The 16189-nt window shown below is 57.9% G+C and overlaps 5 protein-coding genes across 5 annotated transcripts; 2 read left to right on the top strand and 3 right to left on the bottom strand.

Annotated features, from left to right (window-relative positions):
• Window positions 1–572: 572 nt before the first annotated feature.
• On the bottom strand, window positions 573–2629 carry VTJ04DRAFT_7936 (uncharacterized protein; the record flags this gene model as incomplete). The annotated part of the gene is made up of 2 exons (XM_069366317.1): window positions 573–1573; window positions 1627–2629. 2 exons carry the CDS (start codon window positions 2627–2629, stop codon window positions 573–575), a joined length of 2004 nt encoding a protein of 667 aa, XP_069217264.1.
• Window positions 2630–3431: 802 nt separating this feature from the next.
• On the top strand, window positions 3432–4781 carry VTJ04DRAFT_7935 (uncharacterized protein; the record flags this gene model as incomplete). The annotated part of the gene is made up of 1 exon (XM_069366316.1): window positions 3432–4781. One exon carries the CDS (start codon window positions 3432–3434, stop codon window positions 4779–4781), a length of 1350 nt encoding a protein of 449 aa, XP_069217263.1.
• Window positions 4782–5043: 262 nt separating this feature from the next.
• VTJ04DRAFT_7934 (uncharacterized protein) lies at window positions 5044–7297 on the bottom strand (the record flags this gene model as incomplete). Its single annotated transcript, XM_069366315.1, has 3 exons — window positions 5044–6358; window positions 6423–7047; window positions 7114–7297. 3 exons carry the CDS (start codon window positions 7295–7297, stop codon window positions 5044–5046), a joined length of 2124 nt encoding a protein of 707 aa, XP_069217262.1.
• A 577-nt stretch (window positions 7298–7874) lies between these two features.
• On the bottom strand, window positions 7875–9399 carry VTJ04DRAFT_7933 (uncharacterized protein; the record flags this gene model as incomplete). Its single annotated transcript, XM_069366314.1, has 2 exons — window positions 7875–9265; window positions 9339–9399. The coding sequence occupies 2 exons, from the start codon at window positions 9397–9399 to the stop codon at window positions 7875–7877; spliced, it is 1452 nt and encodes a 483-aa protein (XP_069217261.1).
• A 1152-nt stretch (window positions 9400–10551) lies between these two features.
• On the top strand, window positions 10552–15981 carry VTJ04DRAFT_7932 (uncharacterized protein; the record flags this gene model as incomplete). The annotated part of the gene is made up of 2 exons (XM_069366313.1): window positions 10552–10938; window positions 10996–15981. 2 exons carry the CDS (start codon window positions 10552–10554, stop codon window positions 15979–15981), a joined length of 5373 nt encoding a protein of 1790 aa, XP_069217260.1.
• Window positions 15982–16189: the final 208 nt, after the last annotated feature.

The following is a 16189-nucleotide window of genomic DNA, read 5'->3' as shown; positions in this document are numbered from 1 at the left end:
CTAGTCGTTGGGCGGGTTGGTTGAGAAAGCGGAAATTCGAGACCAGCGAAAGAGCTCCAATTGAAATTTTGCAATATTCAGTGTGGTGTTCGTGGGGCCTGCGAATGCACCCACGACCCTAATCTGCGCTAGTCTGGAAGTGGAAGGCGGTAGGCTGGCAGACAGCGGGCAGCGGCCGGCAGATCGGTCTTGGCGCCGAGATCCCTCAAGCGTCATCGAACTGTCAAGGTCGTTCCCTCAAAACAGTCTTGACGAGACGATAGGATAATGTGTTCCAGTCTCAGTCTCAGAGCTTCTTCACGCAGGTTTTAGAGACAGTTTTCTGACGCATCTGGAGTCATCATGTCCTGTATTCGCAAGCCGTTGTGACAAGACAATATCAGATTCCTCACTCCGTGATCCAAAGATTCAGTCATGTCAGGGCAGTCGAGACACCATGAGAAAAGAGGAAATCATAAACCCAAACCCTCAATTCGTCTCCCCTCTAAGTAGAACGCCGCGGATATACCTGACCAAAACCATCAACCCGCTCAAACCCACCAGCCACTCGCACAATAACCCATTCCAACTTCCTACTCATCATCCCTAGCATCCCCCTTCATGGTATTTCCCCTGTTCTTCCCCCTCTTCGCCTTTGGTCCTCCTTTGAAGTGCTTCTTCCCACCCATCTGCACCTCCTTCGGATCCACGCCCTGCTCAAGTGCAATCATGGCCCGCAGTTTCCTCCCACTAAGCTGCTTCCCTCCCGCTGCCACAGCCGCAGCTGCCGCCTCCATGCCCTGCTGTGTATACCGATAGTTGAAGGGCATGGACAAGTGTCCAGCGCTGCCCTGGCCGGCTTTGAAGAAGGCTTTGTCGATTGTTTGAGATTTATTGCTGGTCCCTGCGCCGGAGACGCGAGCGCCGGGGAGGGAGATCATGTCCGAGTCGAGGGACGCGGCGTCGTCAGCGTCGTTGACGGAAAGTTCGGCCATGGCGGGGGTGACGCCGTTCTTGCGTTTGACGGGAAGGCGGGATAGGTCGTACAACTCGCGATTAAACTCGCGGGCGTCTTCTATCCCGGGAGGTGGTTCGACGTACGGCAATTTGCCATTGACGTAGTCCTTGAGTACGTAGCGCGCGGCCCGCGAGGCGTCGGGCTGGCCGAGGCCCTGGGTCATGAAGCCACGGTGGCGGGCGTAGGCGCGAAGGAGTTCCTCTCCGGTGGGAATGCCCGTGCCGCCTTCCTCGAGGGGCCGAGTGCGGATTTGGATGCCGTAAACGGCCTCGAGGAAGGATTGTGGGATGCGCCGCGCGACGAGGGTTGCGGGTCCCGTGTACTCACGCAGTTGGTCGATTGGGAGAACACCATTGCAGACTAACTCAGCTTTGGTTCTAGCGAAGTTGGGGAAGACCAGGCCCGGGCAGTCGCAAAGGACTACTTTGTCGCTGAGGTGGATGGTTTGGAAGTGTTTGGTCTTTCCTGGGGTGGCGGAAACCGAGACCTTTTTGGCGCCGATGAGCGCGTTGATGGTGGAGGATTTGCCGACGTTGGGATAGCCAACCAGGCCGACCTGGAGTTTGCGCTCGGGCCCTATGAAAGGTTAGACGCGAGGCAGAAGAGTAATCATGCTTAAGTTTACTTACCGACGTCTGGCGGCGCATAAGAGAGAAGCATCTCTTCCAGCTCGTCCACTGTCAAAATACGAGTGTCTGCCTCGGTGACACCATTTTCTGCTGCTTCACTATCTGTCTGTGTTGTGTCTTCCTGATCTGGAGCAACTTGTGTTGAGGGTCCAGCTTCAGATGGCCCTGCATCTTGCGGAGCCTCTTCACTCTCCACGTCACTCTCGTCCTCCTCCTCTTGTGCCTCCAGCATCTGCTTAGCTAGGTGGGCTGAGAAGAAGCGGTACGAGATACCGGCCCCCTTGAGATACTCCGCCCAAGCTTTTCTTTGCTTGTACGTCATCATGTCGGCCTTGTTGATAAGCAGCAGGTTGTACTTCTTGGGGTCGACGTCCTTGACATAAGCCTCGAGGTCTTCGGAGCGGAACATCAGGGGGTTCCGGGCGTCGACTATCTGGACCACGACATCGGAACGCTCAATGACACGCCAGAGCTGACGCCAGACTTCCAGGTTCCGTTCGAACGGAGTCATCAGCAGGTCGTGCGACTCCTGCAGTTCCGCAAGCCCCTTCCGCCACTCCAGGAAGCTCTCCTTCTCGAGCCGGTCAAGCTCCTCGCGGGTGGTGGAAGCGTCCCATTTGGGTCTCCTCGGGACGGTCAGACGGGCCTTGTGTTCCTTGTGCTTGCCTAACACGGCGCGCTCCTCGGCGGCGGACAGGAGATAGGGATTGATTTGGTCCGAGTGAATGATCTTGACGCTGTTCATCTTCTCAGCGGCAAAGTCGGTGCCGGCAAGTTCGGCGGTGGCCAGGAACTCGTCGAGGGCGCCCTGCTCGGTAACGGAGCGCATCTTGACCCATGATGCCTCCTCCCTGTCGTTGGTGATGTAGGCTTGGCCGGTGGTGTGGTCGATACGGGTGATGGCGGAGACTTTTCGTCGGTCAGCGCCCTTGCCCTTGCCGAAGCGGTCCTTCATCAGCGTGTTGCCGAGGCCGACGGTCTTCTTGGACTTTGCGAGCACCATGGTTGCTGCTGGGTGCCCTGTCGGGCCGGGTTACTGGGAAAAGAAGGTTGTTGTGTCGAGACACAGTGAGTGGCATTCGTCTGCGCCAAAGTACAGCGCGGGATTCTGAGGGAGTGTAAGGTATTCTGTGATTTCAAGCAGACGTCGCTGTCGCAACAAGCGGGGTGTTGTAAGAGAATGGAAGTTGCGGTTGCTGATAAATGCAATGGAGGGGCAAATTTGTGTACGTCAGTACGGTATTTACGATACACGGACAACGGGCTTGGGAGGATGGGAGATAGAAGAAAACACAAACGCCACCATCTAAAGTTGACAGTAATTGCGACTAGAATGCCACATAATCCAGTTTTTCCCAGAAGATGGTTTACTGCCTCACAATATCTTCGTTACCATTGCTTCATCATGAAAGTGTCTGTCTCGTCATCGACGTCACAGACCATCCGGTCATTGATAACGTTATCGATAACGCCCACCACACTGGACCCCGCCAAAAAATTACTGCCGCTGCCTGCATGTGCGCCGTCTGGCCGGGACGAGGGCCTTCTCATCTTGGACACTTTCCTCCCTCACTCTCCACCGCCTCGACAAAGACACCAACATTAGGACACTGCTTTTTTGCAGTCAACCTAGCAACTCGAGTCCAGGGCGAAATCCATTCTTCTTCAGCCCAAACTTCTGATCTATACAGCCTCCCACTTCTCCGCCCTTCCTGCGTACAACAACTCACCACCCTCTCGGCTCTTCGCCAATCTCCATCTTCTCCTCTTCAAACCTTCCATATACACCCTCTCGCACCACCAAAATGGCCAAAGGCAGAAAAGGCAAATGGATCGACAAAAAGACCGCCACCCACTTCCAGCTCGTCTACCGCCCCCAAAATGACCCGCTCATCCACGACGAGAACGCGCCGCAGATGGTGCTCAATCCGACCCAGCCCGCCAACTCTCGCAAGGCCGGCCGCAACCTGAGCGAGCTGGCCTCCGAGCTCGGGTCCGACGCCCTCAGCATCCGCGACAATGAGGGCGAGGCCGCTAACTACGGCATCTACTTCGACGACACCGAGTACGACTACATGCAACACCTGCGGGAGCTGGGCACCGGGTCCGGGGAGGCCGTGTTTATCGAGGCGACTCCCTCGGGCAACGCCGTGAGGAAGAAGAATAAGCAAGGCTCGCTGGAGGAGGCGTTGAGGCAGTTGGACTTGAAGAACCAGTCCGAAGATCTGCTGGATGAGTCGATCTTGCCCAACAAGAACCTACCGCGCCTGTCGTACCAGGCTCAGCAGGATGTGCCCGATGCCATTGCCGGGTTCCAGCCGGACATGGACCCGCGTCTGCGTGAGGTGCTGGAGGCGCTGGAGGATGACGCTTATGTGGACGATGAAGGAGGGGAGGATATCTTTGCCGAGCTGGCCAAGGATGCACAGGAGCTGACGTTGGATGAGTTCGAGGAGTTGTATGACGAGTTTGAGGAGGAAGAGGATGCCGGTTACGAGTCGGACGCCACCGTCAAAGCGTCCGGCGAGAAGAAGCAGGCAGATGAGAAACAACAACAACAACCATCCGACGATAAAGACGCTCCAGGCCAGTCCTCAAAAGACGCCGGCTCAGCACCAGCAACAGCAGAGGACCATCAGCAACCCCCACCAGACGCCACCTCCGGCGACTGGATGGAAGAATTCAAAAAGTTCCAATCCGACCAAAAGAAATCCGCCGCCGGCGCCAAAAAGCCCGCCCGCGGCGGAGCGCCCTCGGAAATCCAGTCCTCCATCTGGACCACCACCACCAACGGCGGGCGCCGCAAAACCCGCAAGGGCGCGCTGACCAACCCCTCAGCCTACTCCATGACCTCCTCGTCCCTGGTGCGCACCGAGCAGATGAGCATCCTGGATGCGCGCTTCGAGAAGCTCGAGGCGGCGTACCAGGCCGACGGCGACGAGGTCGGGTCCGTGTCGGCCGTGTCCAACATGTCTACGGTTCAAGGGCCGACGAGGCACGATTTCGAGGGACTTCTGGACGAGTTTCTGGACGAGTATTCCATGCGCGGGAAGAAGAGGGACGTCAAGGGGAAGTGGAAGAATGGGGTCCAGGATTTTGACGAGATGAGGAAGGCGTTGGGGCCGCCGGTTTTGCCGGCGAAGTATCGGTCGTGATGGGAGGGGGTGTTGGGTTCCATGTTGAGAAGAGAACGAGACAGCAATGATATGGGATACCCTATGGATGAGGAGGTGGGGATACCTATGTTGGGCTTGGGAGTTCAGGGAATGATGAAAAAAGGCTTTTGATGGTCTCATGATTTCATACCAATTCAATGAGCAAAAAGTTTCAAAGTCCACATCCAACTCTGCATCTGAGTGTATATATCCCGTCAGTTTTCCAACCATGAGTGACCTTCCGGTCACTCAAACCCATCTTTTAGCACCCCCCAAACCAACCAAGCCTCACAAACTCCTCCCCCTCCTCCCCCTGATCTTGTCCTTCCACCCCCTGTCCTTTCAACCCGTCCAACAAATCCTCAATAACCTGCACATCCTTGATCCCCCAAAATGCATGCATCCCCCTCACATACCTCTCCGCCCCGGAATCCACGCGCTCGTCGGACTCTGCCGCGAAACAGAGTCTGTGATACGCCCATCCCGAGGGTTGCTCCCCGCCATCCTTGTCATCATCGTTGTTGTTGCTGGCAACAAACGAAGGAACGCCGGTGGCATCGAACATGGAGCCCGGGCCGACGATGACGCGGAAGGGCGCGGTGGTGAGAAAGAGGGTAAGCGCCACAGACAGGATAGGGCCGGTAAGGATAGGGGGGTTGGGCTCTTCTGGTTTTGTGGCGGTGGTCTGCTGCTGCTTCTGCTGCTTCCTCGTCCTAGGAGCATGCCAAAGAGGGTGCGTCTCGAACGCCACCTTGATCCAAACAAACATGCCGGCGCGCGGCCAACGGAAGGTGTAGATGGGCGTGGCGTGGACGGCGAGAGGCGTCCATTCCGAGGACGGGTCGGTGATGTAGTCGGAGGAGTCCGGGTCGGAGTCGGAATCGGCATCGACTATGGTCAGCGACGATAAGTCCTCCTTGACGGTTTTGGTCCTGACAACCATCCTCCCTTGCTCCAACACCCGGCACATCCGAACCATCCGCCTCTCGTACTGGTCGCGCAAGCCTTCCAGCCAGCGGACAAAGCCTGCCGTTTGCCACCCGGAAGAGGAAGAGGAAGACAGAGCCGAGAGACGCTCAAATCTTCCCCAGCCAGCAGTGTTTTGTTGCGACTGCTGTGACGACCCACCTCCTAAAATCAACTCGGCCACAAGCCCCTGCACAAACCCGGACGGCTGCTGCGTGGTAGCCTCGGTAATCCGCTCCAGCCGCTCGATAAACGCCGGCTGTGCGGTGATCCATCCAAGCCGGCAGCCGGGGGCGACGGTTTTGGAGAAGGTGTCGAGGCGGACGACACGTCCGTCGACGTCGAGGGGGAGGTAGGAGGGGGTGAGGGAGTCGAGGAAGGGGTAGCCCGAGCTTTTGCCTGGTGAGGGTGGTTGCTGTTGTTGTTGGGAGGGGGAGGGAGGAATGGGCTGGCGGCGGCGGGCTTTGGCCTCCTCGGTGGCGGCGGAGGGGAATTGCATGTACCAGTAGGGCTCATCTTCGATGATGATGACGTCGTAGCGCTGGCAGAGGGTGTAGATTTGGTGTTTGCGGTGGTTGGGGGTGATGGTGCCGGTGGGGTTTTGGCCGAGTCTGTTTGAATGTTAGCATCAACAAATCCTGCACAAGACATAGGATGTCTATTATGACCACGTACGTCACCGTATACATCAACCTCGGCCTCATCCCCTTAGCTGGATCCCAATTCTCCAACACGTCCTCCAACCCCCCCTTTCCAAACGGCACCATGCCCTCCTCGTCCGTCGTCACCGTCACCACCTGCACGCCCAGCGGCCGCGCCTGGTTGAGCACGTTTGTGTACACAAACGGCTCGCACAACAGCCCCGGCCTGTCGCGCACATCATTGACACCCTCGGTCCACTGGTTCACGAACAGATTCAGTGCCTTAGCGAACCCATCCGTCGAGCCGCACGTCAGAATCACTTCCGGTCCGGGGGAGTACGGGTGGTCCGGGAAGAGAGTTTGGCGCACGAACTGCCGGACCCAGGCGAGGAGGGGCGGATAGCCCTGCGCGAGGCCGTATTGCAGGGCTGTGGTCAGGTCGATGCGCCGGAGAGGGTCGGGGATGGGGAGGGATTTGGGGACGGTGATGTGCCGCGGTGCGGAGGGGGAGGAGGACGAGGGGAGCCAGGAGGAGGAGGAAGGGGATGATGTGCTGCTGCTGGTGGACGACGGATGATTTGGCGTGGGAGTCCAGCGCTCGGGTTTGGCGGTTTGGGCTTCGAGGGTGTCGAAGGGGAAGTAGGAGGGGTTGGGAAGGCCTTTTGCGCAGAGTTGGTTGTTACGTGAGCTGGCAGGAGATACATACAATATTCAGGGATACGAACCGCCAGCTAGGTTGTGGATTCCGGGGATCGCAAAGAACTTGTAGGCTTCTTTGATCTTGGAAGGCAGGCGACGGTTGGTCACGGCTGAGTAGTGGTGACTGAGATCAAGAGGCGCCGGCTTGCTGGCGTCCGGTTCGCCCGGAATGTGAGACGGCGCAGGGCCGTTGGTGGTTTGCGACTCCATGAAGATGATGTCAATTTCAGAGCTGACGCGGCTGCTTCTTCTAGGAACTGTGTGATCTTGAGATCCCCTAAAGGCTCAGCGCAAAGTCGGGGTTGAAAATATAACTATCGGCGAGAAGTGAAACAGCCTCAGCGCCGCTCCGGAGGCTTATAAATCCACACCGCCCAAACCGATCGCGGATCGTGAGAGCAAGCGATGATATGTGACCGGGCTGGCACAAATAAAGCTGCTGGAGAGAACCGAGGCCGCTAATTCGGCCCCTGAGAAAATCAACCCCACTCGCCGCAGCATGGCGTCGGGGCCGAGTGCGTGGGGCTGGCCGATGTTTGCTCTGATGGGAAGGTCAAGTTCCAAGTGAACAGCTGAGGAAAGAAGATGCTGCAGTGACAGATAGTTATCAAATGGTTGGGTCTCAGAAGTTGATGCACCCATCCTTTCTGCACTCTCCCAGCCTGCCCCGGATCATCATGAACATCTTTGGTTCAAGTCCTCCCGGTGCCAGCCCAACCTGCGCTGCATGCCCCCGCGCCTGTGGCAGCTCCAGAACCAGCCGACTCATGGGTGGCTGCGGTGCGTCTCACGCTGCATCCGCATCCGGGTCAAACACCAACCCCAACTCCTCCAGAGTCCTCGCAGTGCGCCCGCCCTGCTCAAACCGTAATTTGGCCTGAGGACAAATCTTGCGCTGCCAAACCTGCTCTGGGCCCCAGTGCGGCGGCTTCTTGCCCGGCGTTCCCGACCTCTCCAGTCGCTCATACACGCCGTTAATGTAGCTGATATCCCTCCCCTCCGCCCAAACGTGAAAGTTGCCCGGACTCCGTCCGTTGCGAACCACCTCCTCTTCTTCCTTCTCCCATCTCCGCATCTCCTCCTTGCTCGGCAGCGGCAGCAGGTTGGCCCAAATCCGCGCCACCAGCGCCGCCTGGGTCTCCGCCAACGGGAAGGGCGTCACCTTGATGGGCAGGCCGATGAAGGCGAGGGTGGGGTGGTCGATGTGGAAGAGGTGGTCGTAGAGTCCTTGCACGCGCCGGCCGGAGCTGGTGACCAGCGGGGGCGTGAGGGAACTTAAGAATGGGAGGTCGTAGAGGTAGCCCGTAGCAAAAATCACAGCGTCGATTTCGTTCTCGACGCGGCCGTCTGTAAAGCGCACGGCGCGGGAAGAGCCGGGGAGAAATTCGGCGATGGGAGGCATCTCGACAGCTCCGGCGTACTCGAGGTTTTGCGGCGGGGTGGGAGAGCGGACGGAGAGGAGGAGGGGCCCGCGACTGACGCGGCTGGTTTGCGCGGCGATGTCGATGCCTGAGGCCGAGTTGCCGACGACAATGACTTTTTTGTTGGTGAACGGGGCGGGGGTGCGGTATTGTTTGGCATGCAGGATGACTCCTGGGTGGGCAACGTGAAACTCGCGGAGACCGGGGATGTCGGGGATGTAGACGGTGGCGTAGTGGCCGGATGCGGCGACGACGGCGTCATACGTGCCGGCGCGGAAGAGCTCGCCGGTTCGGAGACACTCAATGTCTACGGTCCACCGGTCCTTGCCATCGGGCCCGCTCTCTAAACGCACGTCCTGGGTGCGGGTTGAGAAGCGAATCAGATGACGGACGTCCTGGGCGTACACCTTCAAGTAGTCGAGGATGTCCCGGCGCGAGGGGAAGATGAGGGAGCCCTGAGTGATGGGCAGGTCGGAGAAGCGCATCAGGGGCCGAGGGATGTTGGTGAACAGCTGGTCGTACATAGGAGTGGGAAACATAGGGGCCCTGTCTTTCTTCTGGTCCCCATCTCCGTCTTCGTCTTCGGACGGCAAGGGAGTCTCAGGACGTCCGTCAGGAGGGGAAGGTTGTGGGACGGGAACCTCGGGAGGTCCAGGAGTGTAGTGCCAAACGCCGCCAACCTCGGCGCGCTGCTCAAATATGTCGATGGTGTCAAAGACATTTTGGGCCACGAGATACTTTGCTGCGGCCAGGCCACCTGGAAAGTGTTAGTAGGAGGTCATGGTGAGGCTGGGAATCAGGGACAGAGAGATAGCTGCTTGAGTGCTTACATGGCCCGGCGCCAATGATGGCTATCTTCTTGATAGCGAAAGGGGCATCCTGGCTACCCATTATGATGAAGCTAGGAGGGTATGTATTTTGTGGGAGTGATGCAACCGGGAAGAGTGTGTCGTCTCCTGGATGGAAGATGCCGTTGAACATCAATTGCGTGAAAGGGACGTCAGATGAGATGATTTCTGTGGGGCAACCCTCCAAACCAAGAAGTTTTGGTGCACATAGTTGACTGTTTTCAAATCCTGTTATGTCCTCAGTCTATAAAATAGAGTAACAAATCCTTCAGCTTCCACCGGGAATCCACATCTAACTCCCTGAGGTACGGAGGGTAGCAAGGTTAGGGATCCGTCTGTTTGCAGTCACCTCAACAGCTTAATCCATGAATCGTTGGAAGAGGGCGTGAGGGGTCACAGCAGTACATCTTCTGTGCTGGCGAGTACATGGATATAGCTCCTTTTCATCGCAACCAACATAATCACACAACCTTCTCCTGTTGGACGTTTTATCTCTTCATCTGGAGCTGAGCCAAAGGGAGGTCAGACACAAGAGTCGAAATCCATAAGAAGTGAAGAACCAGGTGTGGAAAATAGTATTGCTCGATGCTGGTTAGTCGACTGTTGATGCTAGGTATGAATAAGAACCTGGGAATAGCTCGAGCAAAAGAGCTGAGAAATTGAAAATCCAGTGATTTGAGTCTTCTCGAGCTTAATATATGAATCGCAGGAACAACAGAATACCCCAGGTACTGTACCCGACCGTTGGTGAGCGCTCTGAGAGATGGAGCCAGTCACAGGCTGGATCCTCTACACCGCCTTCCCGGTTCAGCCACTGAGCTTGGTTTTGGAGGGTCGCGCTTGCTCTCTGTCGCGTCAGAGCACCACTGACGCAACTGGAGCTATTGGCAGCTTCCTTCCTTCCAACCTTCTTTCCACTTTTTCAACTTTTCAACCCCTCATCACCCGTGTCGCGATGCTCTGCGCCAACATTTAATCATCGAAGATCGGCGCCAGACCTCTCTACCCGATTAGTCCGAACGCTGCGAGGTCTGGTTCCTTTCAATCCGATCCCCAAACACCCACATCCGTTTGGGACAAAACTCCGACAGCGAACACGGGCCATGACGATTCTCCTCACTCCAACACTTCCTCCCACTTTCAACTCAACAACTCCTTATTTGACCACCAGAAATACTCATCGCGGCTTACCGCCATGCCGCCCGACACCAACACAACCACGGCCGCTCTGGCATCTCGCCAGCCAACCCCAATTGCCCAGCTGGGCCCCGATCTTCCCGACCAACAGACGCGCGTCGTCCGCGGCCAAGTCACCATCACCTGGCCCTTCAATTCTGTCAAGAAGAGCCTCGCTTTGTTGATCGCCGAGCCTGACGTGCGCCTCCGCCGAAACAAGGGCCAAATTCGGGTCGAGTTTCATGGGCCAAGCGCCACCGCTCTCTCCTCCAACGAGATCGGTGCTGGCGATGAGCTGCTGTTCTCCTTGGACGGTGCCGAGTGGTCTAAGGATGCCTCTCCTGGCCGTATCCCGGGTGCGAGAGTGGAGTGGCAGCTTAAATTCACTCAGCGACTTCTCCTTCAGGTTTGCGACTCTGCCCAATTGGTTTAAACCTTTGACCGACCGCTAACAGCTTCCTAGGTCACGTCATGTGAAACTGGTGATACCAAGCAGATTGACATAAACCATCCTTCACAAGATGAACCCAGCGAACCTGTAACTCTTCCGCCGCGGCCGCTGTCCCCGCCGCCTCCGCCAGCACCGACCCTCTCAGACGTCCCGTCTACCGCCCGCAAAATCTCCCATGTTCCCTTGGACGAATACCCCTCTCCCGCATTCATGAAACGGGCGCGAATGTCTTACGGCTCCCTGTTTGAAGGCGGTTTTGACATATTCGAGGAAGATGGAGGAATCAGGGGAAAGGGTCGGAAGAGGACTCGCTTTGGCCGCGAGAGTGGTGCATGGCGCTACACCAGCCAGTCCCCAAGCCCGGAGCCGCTGACTCGAGTTTCCGACGAATCTGAGAATCTTTCCGATGGGCCGGTTGAACCCTCCCCGAAGCCTTCGCCGCAGCCGAAGTTGATGGTTAGTGAGGCTTGCCAGACAAGCGACGTTGAGATGGAAGATACTGGTCCAGAATCCGCAGGCCGTTCCCCCTCCCACCGGGAGACTAGTCCGGTTTCCGTAGCTTCTCCAACCCCCGCGCCTAGGAAGCGCCGGGAGCTCCCATCGGAGGAGCAGCATGCTGCAGCCCAAGAGGCTGAGACTACTTCATCACCGCCCCGAAACGAGACTGCTGTCACGACACAAGAACGGAACGCGGAGCAGCCCGTTGCGCCCACACAAGACCCTAGTTCAAGCACAGAACAAGCAACTGCTGTTGGACCATCTGTGGAATCTGAGGAATCTGCAACACAGCCGTCGCCGCATGACGAACACCGCGACACCGAGCCGCCTGCGCTGGCGAAGCAGCCGAGTCCGCCACCCACAACCAGTGTACAGCCTGCCCCCGAATTCCCTCTCTTCAGTCCGACGTCGTTTGGCTTTTCCTTTGGTTCTGGCACGGCTGGCCCAGCCGGACCAAGCCTGAATCTTGCGGACCAGGTCCGCTTCGGCTTTACTCACACCCCGCTCACAGAGCCTGCCTCGCCTGCCGAACAACCCCAGGAGGTACCGGTATCAGCGCCGGACCATCCCGCTCACGACCCTTATCCCGTCTCGTATCTTGACCAGACCCACGACCACACCAATTACCCGGACATTCACACTGGCCATCCCGGAGCGGAGGTCCACCATGCCATGGATGTTGATCATGATCATGAGATCCCGCAACCCCCGCAGCTGGAGACATTCAACCATGGTCAATGGGAAATGGCGACCCAGGCACCTCAATACAATCCGGTCGAAGGTGGCCATTTCGGCATAGATGCTCTTCGGGAGGGGGTTGGACCACTCGACCATGAATCTCTTCATATCAGTGACCCCGCTTCCGGAAAGGTTCCCGCGAGCTTTGCCAGTTACGGTACCGGGGATGCAGCAACCAAGCCGCAAGAGAGTCCTGCTGCTCCAGAGCCCTCAAAGGAAGCAAGTACTGAGGTGGCAGCCGAAACCAAGGATGACGAAAGCAGTGGCGAGGAAGCGGAAGGATCCGAGCATGGAGAAGACGAAGAGGAAGAGGAGGAAGACGCCGAAGCTGACGAGGATGGTGAGCACATCGAGGATGGCGACTACGATCAACGCCAGTACGAAGTGCCATCCGACGACGACGAAGGAGCCTCTGACGAAGAGGAAGAGGCCGAACTCGAAGCGGAGGAGCGTTACGGAAACAACGCCGAGTATGACGAAGACATGGATGAACTGGGTGAAGAAGAGGAGGAGGACGAGGAGGAAGAGGAGCGGGTAGAAGAGGAAGAGGAGGACTACGGAAGCGAGGAGGGAGACTACGAGGATGAGGAGGATTACAAAGATCGGGACTACGAGTACGACGATGAAGATGAAGAGGATGAGGAAGACGACGAGCAAGCAGCGGCTTATTGGCGTAGGAGACCACAACCGCCTCAGAAGCCCAAGGAGCCCGTTGTCATCAGTCTTCTTTCCGACTCCGAGGACGACGAGCCGCCTCGACCACCCCCCGCTCCGGCGAGCACCGCAACGAAAGCTGAGCCTCAGGTAAAGGCGGCCGAAGATGCGGTGGTGCCGGACGTCAAGCCGGCAGCCGAAGCCGAAGTTCGGGATGATGTGGAGGTTGATGATGGCTCTGAGAAAGGGTTTGAAGAGGAGGAAGAAGAAGAAGAAGAGGAGGAGGAGGAGGAGGAGGAGGAAGGAGAAGATGGAGGTGAAGGTGAAGAAGGGGAAAATGAGGGAGATGAGGGAGGAGAAGATGAAGAAGATGAATCTGAGGTCGAGGCCGAAGAGAACGAGGTGGAAGGTGAAGCGGAGACTCAGTCCGACATTGAGTCACAGGCAAAACCCCAGGCTGAAGCAGAAGGCCAATCCGAGTCCGAGGATGAAGACGAAATTGAGGAAGTTGAGCGGGTCGAGCAAGTCGAACCCAGGACCTCTCCGCCAGCTGATGAAGGCTCCCAGCAACACCCAGAACCCTCACCTATTCCAGAACCCTCGCCGAGCACCGAACAGCAGTCAGTCCCTGAGCGCCAGCCTTCTGAGATCCGCCAGTCCGTGGAGACAGACTCTCAAGGCATCCAGCAAACCGACCGCATCTTCGGGACAACCCATGTCGTTGACTTCGCCTTCCGTGCAATCGAAGAGGCCAACCAGCGGCTGGCCGCACCTCCGGCACAAGAACCGGCCGCTGCACCAGAGATGTCTCCGATTGAAAGCCAACCACCGGCCCCGTTGGAGGACACCGGCGCTAGCCATACCACGCCTCCTCCCGAACATGAGCCTTCTCCGAGCGAGAGCTCCTCGGAGGGCCTCTTTGCGGCCAAGCCGCGGGCCAGGACGCCTGCTCTTGACGCCACAGGTAAGGCCGAAGAGACCGAAAAGGCGGCAGACGAGGAAAAGATGTCGGTTCACGAGCAAACCGAGTCTACCCCGGACCTCATGGAAGTTGAGGAACATGTGGAGGAAGCAACCGCGGAACCGATGGAGATGGAGGTTGAGAAAACCGAAGAATTCACCGCTGAGCCCATGGAGGTCGAGAAACCAGCAGGCGACGACGACAGCCTGCCGGACGCGGATGCTGCTTCCTTTGCCAGCCAGGTTGAAATGGTCGACCGACCAACCGACGACGAAATGGAGAGTCCCCCTCCCGATGTGCAAACCTTTGATAGTGTGAGGGATAGCCATCCGGAAGAGGACGTCCAGATGACCGACATGGTCTCTGCAAAGTCACCGGCGCATGTAGAGATGACGTCTCCGAGCCCACAGCCGGAGGAGCGTTGCCCTCCTTCATCGGCAGGGGCTGTCTTCTCTCAAGATTTTGCTACGCAGGTTCCGTATGAGACGGCACCGACAGGTATTTCGCAAGATACTACGGCTACAGAGAGCCAATTCGAAACTGCCCCGACGGGCTTTACACAAGAGCGAGCTCCAGAGGTGGTAGAAGCACCCGCAGTGCCTGAGACGGGTATTTCGGTTCCCTCTACGCAGGAAGTGCCTTCGACAGCACCGCAATTGGAGACTCAAGAAGCCACGGCCGCCACTCATACCCAACCTACCGATGTCCAAAGCGAGGCCCCTGAAGAGGCTAGTCATGAAGAGGCTGTACTGGTTCCTGCGGCCGAGGCGCAGATTGAACCTGCGGAATCAGACAAGGCGACAACAGCTTCTCAGGTGGAGGAACAGGTTTCTCAGTTCGAACCTCAGCTGGTTCCTGTGTCCCAGGAAACTCTGCCAGCCTCGGAAGTTGAGACACTGTCGGTCTCTATCTCTCTGAGGACTGAGGTCTCGCAGTTTGAGACACAAGTTGAGGCTCATGACAGCCTTGAATCAGGCACCCGTTCCGCCACCGACTCGGCGATCCATCGCTCATCTCCCGATCTGCCGTCTGTGCCAGCCAGCCAAGATACTGTACCGCAGACCCAACTTTCGCAAGTTGAGGAGGAATTTGACGATGAAGCCTTGTTGCTGGAACAGCTCACCCAAGAACAGCAGCGGGCTTTCGAGGTGGCTGAAGCTGAGGCCCGTCGATCCGATGTCAGCCCTCCGTCCTCGCCTCCAGATATCAGCGTCACCTTGGCCCGCCAAGCGGTAGCTGCTAAGCGCAACACCCGGTCAAGCACAAAGTCCACCGCCGCCGCCGCCGCCGAGCCCTCACGAACGAGCACTCGCGTCACCCGCGGCCGGTCTAGCAGCCTCCTCTCCAACACTACCACAACCAACGCCTCCGAGAGAGGAGACGACGAAGACAACAGCGTCCACCTTGCCCGTGCCGCGCTCGCCTCGCCTAGCCGTCAAGGCGGCGCCACCGCTGCTCCAACCGACCCAGACAACAACAACAACGGCAGGAACGACAGCACCGGCAGCAACGCCGCCCCTTCTCGCCCTCCAACCCTCACCTCCCTCAAATCCACTCTCACCACGCTCCTGCGCACCACCCTCCCCGAATGCATCCCCCTCAAATCGCTGCAATCCCACCTCGACAAATTCCCCAACGTCGTCTGCGTCGTCGTCTCCCGGCCGACGCCGCCAACCCGCGCCAAGGGCGGACCCAGGGAGTACTTCCTTTCGTTCCTGGCGACCGATCCTTCCATTGCGCCCACCAAGGTGGTCGAGGTCCAGCTCTACCGGCCGCACGTCGAGTCCCTGCCGGTGATCGCGCCGGGGGATGTGATTCTCTTGCAGAGGTTCCAGGTCAAGGCGATCAGCAAGAAGGGATTCGGGCTGAGGAGTGAGGGGGCGAGTGCTTGGGCCGTTTGGGAAGCCAGTTCTTCTTCCGCAGTGGAAGGAAGCGGTGGTGGTAATGAGAATGGGAACGGGAACGGTGATGACGGGGTTGGAGATGGAGAGAACCAACTGGCGCCACAGATCCGCGGCCCGCCGGTGGAGGATTGGCAGGGGTATGTGGAATACGTGAAGGGGTTGAGGGAGTGGTTTGCGCTGTTGACGGCGGACGGGAAGGCGAGGGGGAAGTTGGAGACGGCGAAGGGGAAGATGGTTGGTTGAGCCTTCTTGAGACTAGTTGAGGGCTTGGTGGTCAGTACTGCCGGGGCAGGAGATGTGTCTCCTCTGTGCAATCTTGCACGGCTGGCAGTCTCGTCAGCCACTCCCGAGGAGTTTCGTGGGGGGTTGCTTTTGCTCTTTGGTCAGCTTCCATGTTTCTGTTTGCTTCGTACGATTCTAGGTCTTAGACGGGCCGACTGCCCGGGGGGGT

The sequence above is a fragment of the Mycothermus thermophilus genome, assembly GCF_041956435.1.
Source record: "Mycothermus thermophilus strain CBS 625.91 unplaced genomic scaffold VTJ04scaffold_5, whole genome shotgun sequence".
In the NCBI taxonomy this organism is placed as follows: Eukaryota; Fungi; Ascomycota; class Sordariomycetes; order Sordariales; family Chaetomiaceae; genus Mycothermus; species Mycothermus thermophilus.
This window is presented reverse-complemented; position numbering and strand designations above follow the sequence as displayed.